Source organism: Lodderomyces elongisporus, chromosome 7 (genome assembly GCF_030384665.1).
Source record: "Lodderomyces elongisporus chromosome 7, complete sequence".
In the NCBI taxonomy this organism is placed as follows: Eukaryota; Fungi; Ascomycota; class Pichiomycetes; order Serinales; family Debaryomycetaceae; genus Lodderomyces; species Lodderomyces elongisporus.
This window is the reverse complement of record NC_083679.1, coordinates 44,446-64,076: the sequence shown is the minus strand read 5'-3', so window position 1 is coordinate 64,076 and position 19,631 is coordinate 44,446. Positions and strand designations below refer to the sequence as shown.

The window sequence follows — 19,631 nt, the reverse complement described above, 5'->3', positions numbered from 1 at the left end:
TCCAATTTTATTCTTGATTCTATATTCTTCAGTCTCTTCCTTCTTGTAATTCTTCGTCTTCCTCTTCCTCCTCCATTTCTACCGTTACTGACACTTCGGCTTTATATTATTTGTTTTGTGTTACATTTAAAAGTAGTCTGCATTCGATTAGAGATTGAAAGCCATCGCATATTGTACTTATTCTTATCTCTGTTTCTATCTCTCTCTCTATCTATCTATCTCTCTTAGCTTTTCCCCTTGATTACCGCACAATTCCTATCTTGCAAATCGTTTTTCAACTACACTTTGCTTCCTCAAGTTTCCACCGTTGAACCAATAATTCCACTAAATTAACTAATAAAAGTTATATACTTTGAATGACTATGAAATTTTCATAAACCAATTGTTTTGTTTTCTTGATATTTTGTATCTTTTTAAAGCAAATAAAAAAAAAATTAAAAAACAAATTTGTTAAATTGACAAGAGAACAAAGAAAGTCGGGTCTTAGCCAGAGAGAGAACAATACGAGTGAGAAAAGTTGCTCGAGAACACGATGACTGCTTTTTTTTTTATCATTCTTTCTTGCAAAACTTACTGCAAAGCCTCTTTTTCAAAACAACTCTTATTTTTTTCCCCCTTCCTACCGTCCTTTAGACTCAAGTTGACTAAAGTTATGGTGTCATCGCAATCTTGAACAATATTCACGGCTATATTATGTAGCATCAACCATACTGAACTCAAAAAAACAAAAAAACAACGTGAAAGGGAAAAAGGTAAAGGAAAAACAAATTTACAATATATATGGAACGTCGATTAGTGCTTCTTCCACCCCTCCCCCTCCTTGTTCCTATTCTTCCTCTACATTATCTTTGTCTTTGTCTTTTTTTTTTTCTTTTTGTTCTTCTTTCTACACTTTTCTTTAACTTTTCTGTTTCTACTCATTAAGGGATAAGCCAAATGATTTTTGTTAGTCACGAAATGTAGTATTTTTTTATATTTTAAATTTATAGAATAGATGAATTGCTTATTATAAGGTGTTTATTGTATTATTATCATGTACTATTTTAACTCTGCGTTGTGCTAATGATATGAGAATATATATTCTCTTCTGAAAGATTTAGGTTAGTAGACTATTATTGTTCTTCCCTTTTTGTATTTAAAAGGATTTTTTGGTATTTTAAAGCTTCTTCAGTTATTTGGTGGAAACAACCTTTTGCACTGAAATTTCAGTTACGCTTAAGTAAGGAAAGAAATGCGGAAGCTTCTGTTCTAATGATGCAACTCTTTATACACATACACACACTTTCTTTGTCTCTCTCTCTTTGTGTGTCTATATGTGTCTCTATATGTGAAATAGCAACAGTAGCAAAAATAAACTAAAATAAAAAAACAAATTATAAATAATAAAGTAAATTAAAGAAGAACAAAAATATTAAACCACAATAAGGGGAATGCCTCTAAGGTATACCCAAAATAGATTATATATCCATATAAATATATCCCGCAAATTTGGAATACGAGATCATAAAACTTGATCAATTTCAAAAGATATTATTACCATTTTTTTTTTATAACCACCACCACCATCACCCTCACCATTCTCTTTCTTCTCTAATTATCTTTTCTCCTCATATCATACCATATTACCAATGGGTTTATTCGATAGAAGAGTATGTGTCAATCAATCAACCCCAGTTGTTTGTTTATATTTTTCCATACTATTATCTTGTTTATCATCACATTAGTTTTTATTTTACCAACCGGCACTTTGATTGAGTAAATTTAACTTGCTTAATCTATCTCAGTGAGGGAAATGAAAATACAATGTTATTTTTGCTCCAATCAAATCACCCCCCCCCCCCCCGCCAATTGGTTATCTCATCATTATATGACCCAAAGAAAATTTCCATTTAACTAGTTTACTAACTTTTTAATTATAATAGAGAAGATCAGACTCCTATCAAGGATTCAGCAAGTATGCTCATGACCTCAACACATACCATCAACAAACGCAACATGCCGGATTACCCGTAAACTCTCAAAATGAACGAACAAAATCCATGACCAGTGCTGGACAGGCTGCTGCCGCTGCATTGAGACTTCATAGTAGTCCTGTGCAAAACAATCCTAACCAATTCAATAGAACAGCTGCGCAAAGACAATATGGAGCAGTTGCAAGATCAAATTCATTGAGTTCAAGCGGTAGAGCAAATTCGTTGAGACAATACACTTACAACCCACTGGCATCATACAACCCTGTACAATCAAGAGTGGGCGTTTCGAGACGATCAAATAGTTTAACTGCAGCATCACTACAAAGTAGAGGAAGTTTAACCAGAAGCAGCCAATTGAGCCACAACCAATTGCAGCAAAGGCACAGCAACCTTTACAATTCGCAACAAAATCAAAATCAAAATCAAAATCAACACCAGCAACACCAACATCAACAGCAACAGTATGGTAGTTATTTGCCTGAAGAGACCGAAGATGAACTTTACTATGACCACAATGGTGAACACATTTCAGGACAAAGAAGAGCAGCAGGGGCAAAACAAAGAGCAGGAAGTCTTGGCAGAAGGGGAAATGCACGATACGGCGATGAAAGGTTAGTGGGCCAAGGGGAAGAGCAAGGTTTGGAGGAAGAAGAGCAGGACAACGACGAAGAAGAAGAAGAAGAAGAAGAATTTGTAGTAACTACTACAACAACAAAAGTTGTTGATGCTCACGGAAGAGTACAATCTATCACTACAAAGACAATTAAGACTTTCCCAGATGGTTCAAATATTGTTGAAACCTCTACTAAAAACATTTCCAGAAGCAATTCAAGAAACAACTCGCTTAGCTCAGCAAATTACAGAAATAACTCATTAACGCAGATACCCATCAGTTTGAGCAAGATTGACGAAGACTTGCAAAACTTTGATTATGACTACCAAGTAGATGAACCTGAGTCGAGAGGAAACGCACTCAAATTGAATACTGATGAAGAGCAAAGAAATGGTGAAAACTGGACTGGAGGCGCAAGTGGAATTAATAATGGGAATGGGAATGGTAACCTTGATAGCATTCAAGAAACAACATTTGATGGCGATGATGATATTGACGACACTCTCAATGCTGACCAAGCAGCTCCACACCAGGCGTTGGGAGAAGCTTTTGAACCGCCCAAGGCATTCCTTCCTTCTCAAGATAGAACGTCTTCTTTGGACAGTCGGGGTCAACCATTAAGATCAATTTTGAAAACAAGAGTCGAGGACCGCCCAACTGAAAGGGAAGTTGTACCAACATCTCCTTCTGCGAAACAGAACTCAGCAGCAGCGGCTGCATCAGCTGCATCGGCTGCAGTGCACGCAAACTCTCCAAGCAAGCAACCCCAAGCCTCTGCTTCGAACCACCCATATAAGAATTTGGCTGATACGACTTCACAGCAACAACGTTACGCACCACAACCACCACCACCACAACAACAACATTATCAACAACAACATTATCAACAACAACAACAACAGCAGCAGCAGGTTAGAACATTGAGATCTCCAAGGAGTCCTTTGACAAATCCTGCTAGTGCACCTTCTCCTAAAGTTGGCCTCGCAGGACGTTTTACTTCTCCCTCTCAATCCAGGGATAGAACTAGCTTTGGTCAATCTTCGGGAAGTTCAATCAAGTTCGATGATCATGTAGAAACAATTCCTGTTCCAGTGAATAAAACCATCTCTACAGGAAATTCGACATCTTCACCTCACCAACATATTTCAAATAATAAATCAAAAACTTCTTCAGGTACTAGAACATCTAATACGGTATCGCCAGACTTTTATGCGGCTGCAATGCAAGCGGCATACAGAAACGTTTACGGTGATCGTGATCCTGGTCAAGTGCCACCACCACCACCATCACAAACAGAAACACAAACACAAGTACAAACACAAGCACAACAACAACCTCAACAACAACCTCCATTACCACAATCATCTAGTTTCAACGCCGGTGCTCCAACACCTAATATGCAGCCACAGCAATATGAACCACAACAAGAGAAAAAGAAGTTTGGATTTTTATCATTGAGTCCAAGAAAACAGCGTGCTCAATCCAGGGATTATTCGACTGAACAGCAACTGCAAGTTGTAACTGGATCTCTCGCAGCACCTCAATCGGCACCTGCGACGGCATTGTCTCCAGTTCAAAACAATAATGTTGCTGAAGAAGGTCAACAGAACTCGCAGCCAGAAGAATTACAAGGCGTGGGTGGTGCAAGTGGTACAAGTGGTGCCGGTCAAGCTGTGCCAGCAAATTACGAATATAGTAATCACCATGAACAGTTTAAGATGTATTCCATGAGGGATGCGCCTGCCGTATCAGCCAATCGTAAAGAACGTGCCAAGGAGGAAAAAAGACTTGTTGAAGAACGTGAGAAGGACAAACGTAATAAAGTGAAAGAACAATTGAAGGCTAAGGAAAATGAACAGAAAAGAGTTGTTAAGGAACATGAAGAGGAGGAGAAGCGATTAATAAAAGAACGTGCGGAGAATGAAAAGAGGGCCGAGAAAGAGTATGCGAAAGCCGAAAAACAAGCTGAGAAGCAAGCGCAAAAGGATGCAAAAGATGCAAAGGATGCAAAGAAGAAGGATAGAAAGTTGTTTGGTGGTTTATTTGGAAAGAAAAGACGCCAAAGTCAACTGGAAACCATTGCATCAAAAGAAGGTGCCAACACAAAACCAAGTATTTCGGAGCCCGTTGATTTCAAACACGGTGCATTTGCATCACCAGTCATTGCTAGTGATGTCGCTGGTACTGGAGTTAACGCTAGTGCTGGAACTGGAACTGGTATGGATACAAATGGGGCTAGCAAACCTGTTATTGCTAATACCACTAATAGTAGTGTCCAACCTGCTAGGACGCCACCTACACAGACTGTGAGCAAAACTCAACCAGTTGGAGCAGTTTATAATACGCAACCGCTTGAGCGTATTACGACTCCGCAAAAACAAGAGGTTGTGAAGGAGACAAATAAATCTGTCGCAAGTCCTGGTCAAAAGTCATTAGATCCACGGTTGGCAAGTCCACAGCCTATAGTAAATGACACTACATCAGTCAGTGGATCAAAAAAGCAACCGACAGCAGTAAATGAAACCGATGCAACTATTTCTACTACTGGTGTTAGTTTGTCGAATGATACTCAATTGAGTGAGCCTGCTTATTTGAGTCCTGCTGTTCCAATCGTTGTAAATGACGAGTTTCGTGGTTCTGGTCTGGAAGAAAGTGGTGATGCGTTAGATGATGAAAAGTTTTACAAAATTTCTGTGCCAAGAAACTATTCACATGAGGGCCATCACGTCGAAGACGGTGATAAAATTGAAGACAATGAAAAACCAGCATTAAACGAATCCGATTTGGGAAGTAGAACTGTCCCTACTCCTGCTAATGCTAATGCTAATGCTAATGCTAATGCTACGGCTAATGCTCCAGCTTCATCCTCGACAGGTCTCGCATCTACGACGATTCAGAGTGCATCGAATACCCCACTTCCAGATCAATATTACCCACTGCCAAACTTGAGCAGCAAACCGAGAAACTCAGTTTATGATGCTGCTCCTGTGATTGCTGCTGCAGGTATTGCAGGTGTAGAAGCTGGATCAAAGGCAGAAGAGGGACATTTTGGTGCGACCCAAAATAAAAATGATGATGTGTCTCGAGTATCGGTTCCACAGTTGAATGAAATCAATGATGATGATGATGATGATGACAAAGAAGAAGAGGAAGAGGAGGACCATTCTACTAACGAGCCATCCTTTAAAAGCTACGAACACCTTTCAACTGCAACTGATTTGGGCGAAAAAAATGGTGATGGTAATAAAGAAGATTTAGTCGCAGTAATTGATGAAGGTTTGGTTCTGGTTGAGGATGATGTGCCACCACGTGCAGATGTTGATGAACATGGAACTCCCATAATCAGCGGATCTCCTATTTCTGATCAAACCCTTGAAGGTGCGGGAATAGTGGATGCCATAATTGTGGAAGAGCCTGTGGTTGATGGAGATGTTGATGATGTTCCACCAAGAAAAGATTTGCCACAAGATGAAGTGGTTGTTCCACCTAGAAAAGATCTTGACGATTTGCAAAATCAACAACAACAACAACAACAACAGCAACAACAATATCAGCCTAAACCAAATTTTCAAGAAAATCAGCAACAACAGCAGCCTCAACAATACCATCATAATGAGGTCAAGTCGCTGGCATTTGTCAAAAAGAATGCACCAGGTGTTACAGCACCAAAGGTAAACGAGAGTGTTGCTGGATCACAGTTCATCAAGAGAGATGCACCAAATGGAAAGCAGATAAATGGTAACAAGCAGTTTAACAACCTTGCTTTATCCAAAGAACAGCAACAGCAACAGCAACAGCAGCAGCAGCAGGTGCGATCCACTCAAACACCTCAACAACAAGATACTTTTTTAACTGTTGACGAGGCTGAAAGAAGTACTGATTCTGTGCAGGCCAGTGCTGATACAGTGCCCACTACGCAATCAACTCACGATGCAGAAGCTCATCAGCCAGTAGGCGCAGGCACGAATATTGGTGGTGTTTCTGGAAGCGGGGCGGGCATAGAAGGAGAAGATGTTGTTGTTGTTAATGACAAGACAGGAAAGAAAGAGAAAGGCAAGACCAAGGAAAAGAAAGAGAAAAAGCCCAGCAAGTTTAAACAAAAGATGATGAAGTATTTCGTAAACTCTTATGAGGAGTAGTCCTCAAAAAGAGTTGGACTTAGGTCGGTAACTTTGTTTCTTTATTAAAAACATTTGCTTTACAATGCTTTGCTTTTCGTTGATTATATTTTTTTATTATTATTATTATCTTTTTTTTATCAATTTTTTTCATAAGTTTTTTGTATTAGTTAAAGTTTTATATTTACAGAATAGTTTTACGCGTTAATTATTAATTATCAATTTTTCATATCAAAGATTAGAGTGTATTGTTATGAACAGAGGAAAGAACTGAATATTACTAGAGAACCTTGTAATTGAAAATCTTGTCTATTTATTTATATATATATATGTATATGTATATGTACACATATGTTGAAAGACTTATTAGACTAAAGCTATTTCAAAATCTGCTTGACCAAATCAACAACAGATTGCTCCAATGTGTATTCATAGTGTTTGATTCCCAAAATTTCTTTTGTTTTGGTGTCCGATGGAAGTTTAAAATCGGACTCAGAATCAGGTGCGACGTCGGGTAACTTGTCGTTGTATTCGGGGAAATTGTTTTTGATGATGTTGATCATGTTTGGATTGGTAGTCTTGTATGCTTCGAGCAACAATCTTTGATTTGAAGCCTTGGGGTTCTTGATCACAGAAACGTGGACTTTCGCAACGTCCCTGACATCGATGGCGCCAGATTGGAGTTCGGTAACATAACTATCCTTTTGCAAATGCAATAAACCTCCAATCATACCAGTTGTAGATGGAAATTTCTCCAAGCTAACCTCGCTTGCAAAAGTTACGGGGCCAAGAATTAATGCCGGGTTCACGGAAACAAGATCGAAATGCGGCTTTTCTTCCTTGATGTATTTCCAAGCATATTCTTCATTCAATTTCTTCGAAGTGAAATAAGCCATGGTTCCATTTGCTTTGCCGGCCTCATAAGTCAAAGGTGACCAGTCATCCTCGGAATACTCAGCTGTGGCACTGAATGCCTTATCGGGGCCAACAATTGCCGCGGTTGAAGATGTCAACACGACTCTTTTAATCTGCTCGCCATAATGATGAATTGATTTCAATGTGTTTTCAATGATGGCAAGACTTGGCTTCAAGACTTCTTCTTCTTGATCTTGAGCATCAAATTTGACAACGGCGGCGGAAGCAATAAAAGCGGTAGCTTCTTTGTGTTGTTTTAAAACAAAGTCAATCGATTTGGGTTTATCCAATTGCTCAACAACTTGAGTCGACAAGTATGGATGGTTGAATAGTTTAATGAGGTTTAAACTTGCTTGTGCCGAACGAACAATTGCAACAACTTTGTATCCATCCTTGAGCAATTCGGCAACAATGTGCTGGCCAATGTATCCGGTTCCTCCGGTAACAATCACAGTTTCTGCAGTTTCAGACATCACTCTATTAATAAATTTGATTTGCACTGATTTGAATCGAGGATAAATTGAGGATAAATTGAGGATAAATTGAGGATAAATTGAGGATGGAAATAAGTGGTATGAAGTAAAAATTTAGTCTATTTGTTTCAATATTATAGAGAATCAGGATCAAGAAACTCTGATATATATATATATTGGTTGATAGTGTTTATTCTCCCAAGTGGACTCTTGATATGGCGGGTTAGTTGCATACTAAATTCCACACATTTGTTAGAGAGAACCCTCGTTTAGCAGCTGATGCAGGGTTTGTTTGCTAGAGTATTGCAAGTACAAAAAAGTGCAAATAAAGTATATTACAATTTGAAAAAAAAAGGAAAAAACACAACCTAATTTGAAAAGAGAAAAACAGAACAGAGAAGGAAAAGGAACAGGAAAAGGAAAAGAAAGAAACGTAATTTTTGTTGCATGAACATGGCCTGGTGATTGAGGTGGTGGCAGTGTGGAGGTTTTCCTTTGGTTTTTTTTTTTCCTCAAATTCAAAGTGATTTAAAAGCAACTTAAAAGCATATGGATTCTTGACAATAGTGGTTGTCTCTTTAAGAATTTGAATTTTCATTCTTCATGATAGTTTGATTCATTGATTGATCAAAAAGCCATGAACGGCATCAAAAAAACAGAAACAAAAACAAGTTAACTTTAAATTTGGTAGCATTGAAAATCCCTTATAATGGAAAAAAATTGTGCCACCTAAAGAAATAGACTTTATTAATAATGAGTGTTGATGTAGATCAAAACCATGAGTAAGTTATATCAAAGGTGTGTAAAGTTTTGTTTATTAGTCGTCAATCATCTTGGCTTAAATGTATGTAGAAGGATTGCCTGTAGGTCATTGCTTCGTTAAGAAATAGAGAGATGGAGAAATGGAGAAATGGAAACATAGAAAAAAATGAAATTTGGGAAATAGTAGATCATATTATACCTTTATGGATTGACAAACGTACAAATCGAAACGAAAACTGGTGAAAAAAAAGTAGAAGAAAAAGACAAAAGAAGAAGAATAGAACAAACAGGAAAAAAGGAAGGAGGGGGGTAACAACAACAATTGAGTTGAACTTTTGGGCTCCTAGTGTAATAAGATTAAAAATTAACTCCATCCCTCTTTAATTTTTTTCTATTGCAAACAATATATAACCTCTCAATGAGATGGTGAGTTATGATATAATATGATCAACTTTTTTATTGTTTGAGCATTTGTCGATGGTAGCGAATTCCAAAAAACTTTTGAAAAATTAAAAATTAAAAATTAAAAATTAAAAAAAAAAAAAAATTAAAAATTAAAAAAAAAATATAAATTAGAAATCAGAAATCAGAAAGAGCCGATGTGCTTTATTTTCACTTGTGGCTCCGCAATTCTAATGGGTTTTGTAGTGTATAATTTCTTGACCATTTTTTGCGTAAAATTGTAACCACCAAGTTCTAATGGCAAAGCAGCAGATGTCAAAGACTATCTCATGTCACTAGAACAGCACGAAGAGCACTCAAATTCAAGCGAACTGCTATCTTCCGCAAACGGAGATGGCGACTTTGAAAACCGCCCATTTTCATCAACATCGCCACCTTCGACAAATGGGCAACCATCTTCTTCTTTTACTACTACCACTACTACTACTACCGCTGCCACTGCCACTACGACTAGAGCTACTGGTGGTGATGATAGAGAAGATGACGATGGTTTGACACCAGCAAAACACGCGTTTGCCAGGATATGTCTAGCGTGCCGAACTGGAGATTTTGAAGCTGTTGACTCTCTTCTTAGTACTCCCAATCTAGATATCAATCAGGTGGATGAATACGATAATTCACCATTGATCCTAAGCTCATTGTGTGGCCATATTAAAATTGTCGAACTCCTACTTCAGCGTGGCGCAGTTTGTGATAGAGACACTTTTGAAGGTGCAAGATGTGTTTATGGTGCATTAACCGATGAAATTAGAGATCTTTTGGTGAGTTTTGACATCTCAAAGGCAGTAGATGTCAACCAGCCCTTTGCTGCTCATATCGCCTCTTTACTCAACTCAAGCGCAGAAAAAGATATTCTTTTCAAGATTCAACTGGAAGAGCCAGCGACTCATGTTAGTGGTGATGAGAAAGAGAATAAGGTACTTGAACCTGAACTTGAATTCGAACAGGAACTGCAACAGGAATATATTGGCTTGCACAGATTCTTGCTAGCTGCGAGAAGTCCCTTTTTCAAACGCAAACTTCTTTCTGGTGATTGGAAGGATAAAGTTGTAGTAACCCTCCCCAAATCAGTGACGATTGAAGCATTTCAAGTAATTGTGGACTACTTGTACCTTAGGACTAGTTCAATGGCTCTCACTGACAAATCAATCCAAAAAAAAGTCAGAGACTTGGCAAAAGAATACCAACTTCAAGATTTGGTCGAGGGTCTAGACGAAATTGCCAAAGCCCAAAGTAAAAAAGAACAGTATAAAATCAAGCACAATTTGGCAATCACTTTTGTTGAAAAGGCACGCAAAGACTTGGACATCTTTCTCGCTGAAAATATTCTTCTGACTAGTGTTCAAGTACCACTAAACTTTGACCAAGAGGTGGATTTTGAAGATATTGATTGTCTGTCGTATTTGTCACAAAAAGATCGTGCCCATTTCTTGCAACAACCTTCAATCCCCGATGTGGTTCTTGGCATTATAGACTTGGCCACTGAATCAGTATTTTATTACCCAGGAAACAAATCCATCTTAGCAAGGTCAGAATACTTTGACACAATGTTCAAAGTTGGATTCTCCGCATCCTCTGCACATGAAAAGAAGTCGTCACTTTATACAGAAGGGTTAATCAAAATTGTTAATCGTCCGGCTTTTGAAGATGAACATCTTCCATTCTTGCAGCTTTCCAGCAGTATTGCGACACAAGAAGTTGCAAATATGGTACTTTCATACCTTTACCACGATGATGTTAAGGAGATGCATTTGAAGCATCTAATTGAGCTTCTTTACACGGCAGACGAACTACTTCTAGACAGGTTGAAAACCATGTGTGCTGTTCGAGTCAGTTCCTATTTCTCTAAACTAGACTATGCAGAGTTTCAGCTGCTCTCTGATGAACTCGACCACGATGCTTACGATTTAATCCGCGTGGCGTGGCAAACCAGATGTGACAAACTTGAACAACATGTAACAAAGATGATTGCTCATAACTTACAGTACATTTTCAAAGACGAACATGAAAAGCAAAGACTAGCCTCTTTAATTCAGGACTCTGCAGCAAGGATTCAAGAGCGTCAAGATACCGATACGATTGAGTTGGTTGATGATATTCGATACTATTTAACCAAAAAGTATGCAATAAGTCAGGATAACGAGACATTTGATCCATTATCCTTTGGAAGAGATTGGCATTCAGAGAATATCAAATTGTACCAAAGCGCGGTTGTGAAATACGAACGGGATATCGAGATTGTAGACACTATGTTAGAGAGCTTAAACTTAGATGCTTAGCGTGTGATACTTAAGTTGTTTAGTCGTGAACTTTTTCATTGATTTTTGTTTCTTTTCTTCATCTCTTTGTTTTCTCCTTTACGAGAAGAAAAGAAATAATTCTGGTAGGTAAAAGAGTATATTAATATTTTCATTGCAAGTCCATTTATATGTCTGTATGTGTGTACACATATACTTTTTTACACGTGACTCTTATGGTTTTTTTAAAGTAAATAATGAATAAAAAAAATAAAACACAGAGAGGGAGAGAGAGGGAAAAAAAAGAAGAAGAGGAAGGGGAGAAGGAGAAGGGGCATCTCGCGAAAAGCACATCTCAGATCTCTAGAAAAAATATATATATATATGTAAAAATACACAAATATAGTACGAGGGAGACACTTATTATCAAGAACAAGCTAACTGTACTCTTTCATCTCAACAGACAACAACAACCAAAACAAATGTCTGAAGCTGTTTCGAACGTATCAGCTGATAATAATGAGCTTGAGCTTGAACTTAAGCTTTCGAAAATTCGCACACAAATCAACTCGAAATTAGAAAACCAAAAGCATTTGGCAATAATATTATCGGCAGTCGAAGAAAACATAGAAGAACAAAAGAATGAAAAAACACCAGTATCATATGTGGTTTCCTTTTTGTCTTTGCTAGATCAATGTATTCAGGATGACAAAATACTTGATAGTAATCTTGCTGCCACAACTGCCTATTTCCTTGACCTTTTATTTCCATTCACACCAAAGCCTTTGTTAAAGCAAAAATTTAGTGAGATCTTATTGAAATTGTCACAACCTTTGAATATTGATGCAGAAGCACCATTGGTCAGGTCTACCATTGGAGCCATTGAAAGTTTATTGTTGGCCCAGGACAGGGCTCAGTGGTTGCACCGTGGTGCAGTCTCGCCAAATAGGGCTCTCATTGCGCTTGTGGAATTATCCTTTGACCCAAGACCCAAAGTTAGAAAGAGAGCACAAGATTCAGTGAAACAGATTCTTCTGCATCCACCAGCAAGTGCAAGTGCAAGTGCAAATGGCAACAATAGTACTGTACATGTTGCAGCACCAGCCGTTTCCGATGTAACTTTGAAGCATTTACAAGAGCTACTTTTGAACTTCAACCACAATAAAAAGGGTGGTGCTGATAAAGAATTAAACTCGCAAATCATTCATTGCCTTCAACTCATCACTATAATCACTTCTGCCAACTCGTGGCCTGTGAAAAGCATAGAGCAATTGTGCGATGCACTTTTGGAGATTGCAAACACATCAGACCAATTCTTGATCCGTGCCGCATTTGAAGCATTTGAAGGACTCTTCAAGTCCATGACCAATGTGATTGACGTGCAAAAGTACGTCAAGGTGCTCAACATTATCTTTGATCTTAAGCCAAGCATGAATGACACCCACTTGAGTACCGCTTGGTTGGCCGTTGTAGCAAAAGCTTTTGAAGGATTTAGCGCATTGGCACCGCTTGAGAGCATCAAAAAATTACCACAAGTTCTTCAAATTGTGTCGGAGTTCCTCTCTTCAGATAGCAGAGACATTTATGCTAGTGCTTCACTGTGTTTGATTGCCATCATTAACCATGCTGTACCAGAAACATATCTTTTACAACCAAATGCGCAGTACGGAATCACAGAAGACATTTACGAGTCTGTTGATGAGGCAATCACGTTTGTTGCTGAGTTTATCGAAAAAGAGCTATTTTCAATCAAGTACCAAAATGCAACAGGTTTGATATTGCAATTTGTCAGAGCTACAATTTTGAAATTTCAATCAAGAGCCAACCCTGATTTTTTAAACATTGTGCAAACTGTTGGTGAGTGGAGAACTAGCGAGAAGGATAATTTCCCGCACAACAAAGAGGCTGAGGAGTGTTTAGCGGCTGCTATTGCTGCACTTGGTCCTGAAGCTGTATTGGGTGTACTCCCATTGAACTTGGGCGAGAATGTTAATGGACCTGGAAGAGCTTGGTTGTTGCCACTTCTCAGAGATAATGTTAGCTGTGCTGAACTCGGATTTTACAAATCCCAAATCTTGCCTATTGTGCAATTTTTTGAGTCCAAAATTGCAAATTCTGTACAAAAGGAATCTATTAATAACAAAATATTTCAAACAATCATTGATCAGATTTGGTCATTGTTGCCAAAGTTTTGCGACTTGCCAAAAGATTTGAGGTCTGCTTTCGATGAAGCTTTTGCAACACAATTGGCTGATTTGATGTTTGCCAAGGTTGAATTGCGTACTTTCATCTGTCATGCATGGAGAACGCTTGTTGAATCGAATTTGGCGTATCGTGATGGTAAATTAGAGCAACCAAATTTGTTGCTTCTTCAACAGGAATTTCCACAACAAGCGGCAAGTACAAATATTGAATATTTGTCTACAATTGCGTCAAACATACTCACAGTATTGTTCAATGTTTTTTCCTATACCATGCCTGAATCCAGAGGTTTTGTTTTGGAAACAATTGAGGCATACTTGCGCATTGTGCCAGCCCCAGAGTTGAGTCAAACTTTTGATAAAGTTTGTGGGATGTTGAAGTCTGCAATGGATGAGGATTTGCAAGAGGGTTCCGGAAATAAAGATAAGAATAAAAACAAGAATAAAAAAGGGGAAAACTCCACTCCTGATAATGGTGTTACAATGATGGACTTGGTTGTTGTAATGGCAAAGTACTTACCTGTTGAGTCACACAATGCACTTTTCTCGATCTTTGCACTCACGATAGATTTAGAAAGCAAGCCATTGTTGCAAAAGAGATCGTACAGAATTATCACCAATCTTGCAGAGTCAGAGCAAGGCAGAGCTTCTATTCAGAAATTTATTGTTGAGATTGAGAAGAAGTTGATTGAGACCACAAGCGTTACTAGTCAATCTGCAAAGGCCTCTAGATTGAATGCTATTTTGTTAATTTTAGACTTGCTTCCTCAAACCGATTTGTACTTTATACCAGCAATTGTTCAGGAGATTATTATGGCTACAAAGGATGTGAATGAACGTTCAAGAGGCTTGTCTTATCAAATTTTGATCAAGATGGGTCAAAAGATGAAGGAAGGTGGTGTAATTGAGAATGCCAAGGTTCCTGGATTTGATGCAAATGCGCCATCCACTGAATCATCGCTTTCGGAATTTTTCACCATGATAAGTGCTGGTTTGGCAGCTCAAAACCCACACATGATCTCGGCAACAATCACTGCGATTTCGTGTTTGATTTTTGAGTTCAAAAATGACTTGCCCATAGATACGTTGATGGAGATTGCCTCTACTGTTGAGTTGTTCCTCACACACAACTCTAGAGAGATTGCCAAATCAGCTATTGGATTTGTGAAAGTTGAGATTTTATCATTACCCGAAGAAATGGTGAGAAACAATTTGAGCGAGCTCCTTACTAAATTGATGAAATGGTCGCACGAGCACAAGGGACACTTCAAGAGCAAGGTTAAACATATTATTGAAAGGTTGATTCGAAAGTTTGGTGCCGAAGAGGTGGAGAATGCAATCCCTGAGGAAGATCGTAAACTTGTCATCAACATCAAAAAGGCAAGAAACAGAGCCAAGAGAAAGCAAGAAGCATTGCCTGAGTCTGGTGATGTAGCTGAAGGTGAAACCCACAATGCCAAGAGCGCCAAAAAGAAATTTGTGTCTGCTTACGAGGAGGCATTATACGACTCGGATGTCTCAGATGATGACGTTGATATATACGATGAGGATGCAGAAAGATCTTCATCTTCAAGAAAGAATAAGGGCAAGAAAGCCAACCAATTTATTTTGGAGAGTGGTGATGAGCCTCTCAACTTGTTAGATCGTCAAGCATTAGCTCATATTTCTTCTTCCAAGCCAAAGAAATTCACAAAATCTGATCTTAAATCAAAGACAGATGAGTTCAAGACCAAAAACGGCAAGTTGGTTTTCAAGGAAGATGGTGCAATTGCTAAAGGAAGTGATAAAGAAGATCCATTGGCAAAGAGTGGTTCGGGTATTGATGCTTACTTGGATGCTGTTAAACAGGCTCCAGTGAGAGGTCAAAAGAACAAGTTGAAATTCAAAAAGACCAAGGGTGGTGATGACGATGATGGTGACAATTGGTCTGATGATGATGATGATGATGATACTAATAATAATAATAATGACAGAGCAGGCGCAAATCCCAAATCTGCCCTTAAGAAATCTAAAACCCTTGGGAAATCAAAGATATCAAAGCCATCAAACAAGCAAAAATTCAAGGCTAAAAAGAAATTTTGAATCTGTGGACATTTTTGAAAAGGAGTAATAGAGGGTCGGAGGAAGTAGCAAATTAATACACGAATTTTATAAACAAAATAAAGAATACAGAATAAAGAGAGTAAAAACAAATGAATAATTTAGTTGTAGTAAAAGTAAAAGTAAAAAAATATTTGTAGATATTGGCCAAATAGGGTACCTTGTGCGGCTTTGGATTCTCTCTGCTTAAGTTTTTATTAAAGTTATTATTATTATTTTTATTTGGCTTTCTCTTTTCTTTTCCCTTTTTTTTTTGCTTCTCGTTTTCTTACCAGTTGTGTTTCATCAAAATCATCAAAAACTCTCTGATTTAGTTAGTACTCTCACTCTTCCCACTCTTTTTACTATTAATACTAAGGCCATCACACCCGCCATTTACAACAACTATTCACTAACATTGATCCCAAAATGTCTATGACACTAGCGGAAAGAACTGCGCACAAGAGGAATTTGGTCAGGATAAGACTTGCGCGTTTTGGTCGTAAGAACCAACCTGTGTTCAATATTGTTGTAATGAAAGCCAAAAAAGCACAGCAAAAATTACCTCTCGAAGTGATAGGTACATATAATGCGGTACCCCTTCCGCAACCATTGCATGACAAATCTCCACCTGTGAAAGATATCAGCTTAGATTTCCATAGGGCTAAGTATTGGTTGGGTCAGGGAGCTGAGCCAACTGAGAAAGTGGCTTGGTTATTCAAAAAAGCGGGAATCTTGCCAAGTTTCTGGCCTGCGACTGCTAAATTGACACAACAGGTTCCATCACCGGTTGTTGAGGACGTTAAAGAGGTACAAGAAACACCAGTTGAACCAGTGAGACCAAGAAATGATAAGAAATATAGGTAAACCAAAGGAGAAACAAGGATGTATTATTTCCTTTTTTTATGGTTTGTTTTTTTTTTTTTGTAAATAAATAGCAATAGAGGAAAAAAAAAATTATGTGAAAATTCTGTTTTCTTTCTTTTGGGGAAGGTTGGGAATACCAGGTTTGGTCAATCATGCTTTATGAAAGATGTGCCATCTGGACTTTTTATTTGCGCCTGGTCCTGTAGAATTGTGCCTCTTTTTGAAATATCGGTTGGTGAAGTTGTATTTGAATTTAGATTTGATTGGCTCAAACCTGCCTTGATGAAGCTCTACCTCACTCGAACTTTCGTTACTACTATTATTTCTGTCATCACCATCACCGTCACCATTTTCATTATCAATATAATTATTAATAGAATTATCAACTTTATTATCAACATCATTATCAACTTTATTATCAACTTTATTATCAACTTTATTATCAACTTTATTATCAATTTCATTATCATTATCATCACCGTCGTTGTTGCCTTCTTTCTCCTCTATGTTGTTCTTGCAAGACTGGTTATTTGCAGTTTTTTGATGAAAAAGTTCAAAGTTTAACGGAGTCATTCTTCTAGGGAATTCTGCTAAATCGTTACTGTCGACTTTTTTGTCATAGCAATAAAAATCCAGGTTTTGCTTTCCCGGTGGGTATCTCAAATGTTGGGCAAGTATAGAGTATTGGTTATCTGGAAATGGATGTTTATCAATCACCGGTGTCAGTGTATATTCTAATGGAGAACCAAAGATCACTTCAAATTGATTTTGAACAATCTCCATTACTTCTCCATTACATCTCTGGTATTTCAAATTCAAGGCGGCCATCACAAGCGCCAGCGCCGCGATTTTCAACTCGGACAATATAGAGACATCAATCTCAGAATGGTGTTGGTACAAGTTGGCGAAAAACACTCCAATGTTTTGAACCATATACTTAGCTTGCTCATCGTCATTTATATAAATTGATTCAACGCACAGTATCAACACATCAAAAATTTGAATTGAAGGTGGCCAGAAGCAATTGTTTAATACTGTAGTTGAGATTACCGTGAAATTTTTGAGTTTATAGTCTTCAGTGCGTGAATTTGCAGCCAAATAGCGCGCTCTAGTATTGATCACTGCTTCCAATACACTGGCACTCAATGTGGGATCAATTACATGGCCACATATAGAGTCAAACATGTAGACTTTTTGAACAAGTTTTGCAATAAAGCCTATTCCTTGTTGCTCTTGGATTGTGATGCGACGGCATCTGAATTTGGACAACGCTTCAAGGACAATGCGTTCCATGATGTATTTCAATCTATTATTGGACAAAAACGCGATAACGCTTTCCATATATTCCATATTTACTTGCAAATTCAGTTCCAAAACATCTAAACTTTTTAGAATTTTAATGCAAACGGTGATATAAGCATCCAAATTCTCTAATGGGGTTTTATCCAATGCGTAAATGATTTTCAGAAACTCCGCTACTCTCTGTGCCTCTTTTCCCAACCGTCGGCGGGATCTGTCTTCAATACTACGACCATTTTCTTGAGCGTACTGCAAGAAACAGCTTGTATTCAAACTCGAATTAGTCACATTCGAACTAAAACTTTCGTACCCAAAAGGTTCTTCAACAATCATTGTTTTTTTTTTGTTTTAGATGTATAATTCATATTCAAAAATTGTGTTGCAAAATATAAATATAAATACAAATATGTAAACAACAAATAGAGCCAAAGAATAAAAGTACGTATGTACGGATCATACATTAAAAAAAAAAATAGAGCATCTCGAAGAGAGGAAGTAGGAAAAAAAAGAACACTACGAGTCCTAAACCATTGAAGAAAGAATAGATTCTATTTCTGTAGAATATACAATCATACAAGATTATTCAGTTTAATCGAATAAACCGAATCCCATGTCGTCGTCGGATTCTTCAGCTTCTTCTTCTGGAGCAGCTTCAGCAGCAGCAGATTCGGAAGCACCAGCAGCAGCGGCACCAGCAGCTGGAGCAGCAGCAGCGTAAGCCTCTGGGTTAGCCAATCTGTCCTTGATAGCTTCTGAACCTTCAAAGGTGTAGTCAGTAGCAATAGACAAAGCCAAGACGTTCTTGTAGTTGTTGATCAAAGAGTGACCAACTGATGGCAAGGTTGGGTAACCGACAGCCAATGAGATTGAGGCAATGGTGTTGATAGCGCTGACAAAGTGGCCAATCAATTCATCATCGGTGATATCCAAGATAGATGATGGGAAGATTTGACCATTGTCGTAAACTTGAACAACAGTCATACCGTAGGTGAATGGCGAGATGTTCAACATGTTCAACAAGGTAGCTTCGGAAGGACCAACCTTGGCGTCCTTTTCAACAACCTTGACATCTGAAACAATTTCAATGGTACCTCTGGCAATCTTGGTTGGAACACCCAAAGCTTGGAAGAAAGAGGTCTTACCTGGTTCCATACCGGTGTTACCAGCTGGAATCCAGACATCAGCTGGAGCAACAGCACCTGCTCTTGCTGGGGCAGCAACAACATTTGAGGTGATGGTGTCTCTGATGGTCTTCAAGTCACCGTTGGTGAAGATGAAACCAACGTTACCTTTAACAAATGGCAACAATTTTTCATAGTCTGGCAATTCAGAAAGGAAACCTCTGATGGCTCTTCTGACCATAGTGTTCTTACCCATCAAGACAACGGCATCGTCTCTCAAAGCCTTTCTGATCTCGTGCATTTGTTGGGAGGAGACATTGTCAACACCAACAACGAAGATTGATTTGTATTCTTCCAACAATTCTCTCAATTTAGAGAAGTATTGAACTTTCTTGTCTCTAGTACCACCCATTTCGACTTGTTTGATTATATTACTGTGACGATAGGAATTTAATGGTATGTCAATGACGTATCAAGAAAGAAAAAAAAAGGAAAAGAGGAAAAGAGGAAA

The 19,631-nt window shown here is 38.2% G+C and overlaps 7 protein-coding genes across 7 annotated transcripts; 4 read left to right on the top strand and 3 right to left on the bottom strand. All coding sequences in view use genetic code 12, as the record gives it.

Moving 5' to 3' along the window:
• Positions 1-1,628: 1,628 nt before the first annotated feature.
• On the top strand, positions 1,629-6,725 carry PVL30_004991 (uncharacterized protein; the record flags this gene model as incomplete). The annotated part of the gene is made up of 2 exons (XM_001523175.2): positions 1,629-1,649; positions 1,923-6,725. 2 exons carry the CDS (start codon positions 1,629-1,631, stop codon positions 6,723-6,725), a joined length of 4,824 nt encoding a protein of 1,607 aa, XP_001523225.2.
• A 356-nt stretch (positions 6,726-7,081) lies between these two features.
• Positions 7,082-8,092, bottom strand: PVL30_004990 (uncharacterized protein; the record flags this gene model as incomplete). Its single annotated transcript, XM_001523174.1, has 1 exon — positions 7,082-8,092. The coding sequence occupies one exon, from the start codon at positions 8,090-8,092 to the stop codon at positions 7,082-7,084; it is 1,011 nt and encodes a 336-aa protein (XP_001523224.1).
• A 1,180-nt stretch (positions 8,093-9,272) lies between these two features.
• Positions 9,273-11,595, top strand: PVL30_004989 (uncharacterized protein; the record flags this gene model as incomplete). The annotated part of the gene is made up of 2 exons (XM_001523173.2): positions 9,273-9,280; positions 9,549-11,595. 2 exons carry the CDS (start codon positions 9,273-9,275, stop codon positions 11,593-11,595), a joined length of 2,055 nt encoding a protein of 684 aa, XP_001523223.2.
• A 149-nt stretch (positions 11,596-11,744) lies between these two features.
• Positions 11,745-15,836, top strand: RRP12 (pre-rRNA processing protein; the record flags this gene model as incomplete). Its single annotated transcript, XM_001523172.2, has 2 exons — positions 11,745-11,750; positions 11,970-15,836. 2 exons carry the CDS (start codon positions 11,745-11,747, stop codon positions 15,834-15,836), a joined length of 3,873 nt encoding a protein of 1,290 aa, XP_001523222.2.
• A 426-nt stretch (positions 15,837-16,262) lies between these two features.
• On the top strand, positions 16,263-16,700 carry MRPS16 (37S ribosomal protein S16, mitochondrial; the record flags this gene model as incomplete). The annotated part of the gene is made up of 1 exon (XM_001523171.1): positions 16,263-16,700. The coding sequence occupies one exon, from the start codon at positions 16,263-16,265 to the stop codon at positions 16,698-16,700; it is 438 nt and encodes a 145-aa protein (XP_001523221.1).
• A 150-nt stretch (positions 16,701-16,850) lies between these two features.
• PVL30_004986 (uncharacterized protein) lies at positions 16,851-18,332 on the bottom strand (the record flags this gene model as incomplete). Its single annotated transcript, XM_001523170.2, has 1 exon — positions 16,851-18,332. One exon carries the CDS (start codon positions 18,330-18,332, stop codon positions 16,851-16,853), a length of 1,482 nt encoding a protein of 493 aa, XP_001523220.2.
• A 255-nt stretch (positions 18,333-18,587) lies between these two features.
• Positions 18,588-19,532, bottom strand: RPP0 (ribosomal protein P0 (A0) (L10E); the record flags this gene model as incomplete). Its single annotated transcript, XM_001523169.2, has 1 exon — positions 18,588-19,532. The coding sequence occupies one exon, from the start codon at positions 19,530-19,532 to the stop codon at positions 18,588-18,590; it is 945 nt and encodes a 314-aa protein (XP_001523219.2).
• Positions 19,533-19,631: the final 99 nt, after the last annotated feature.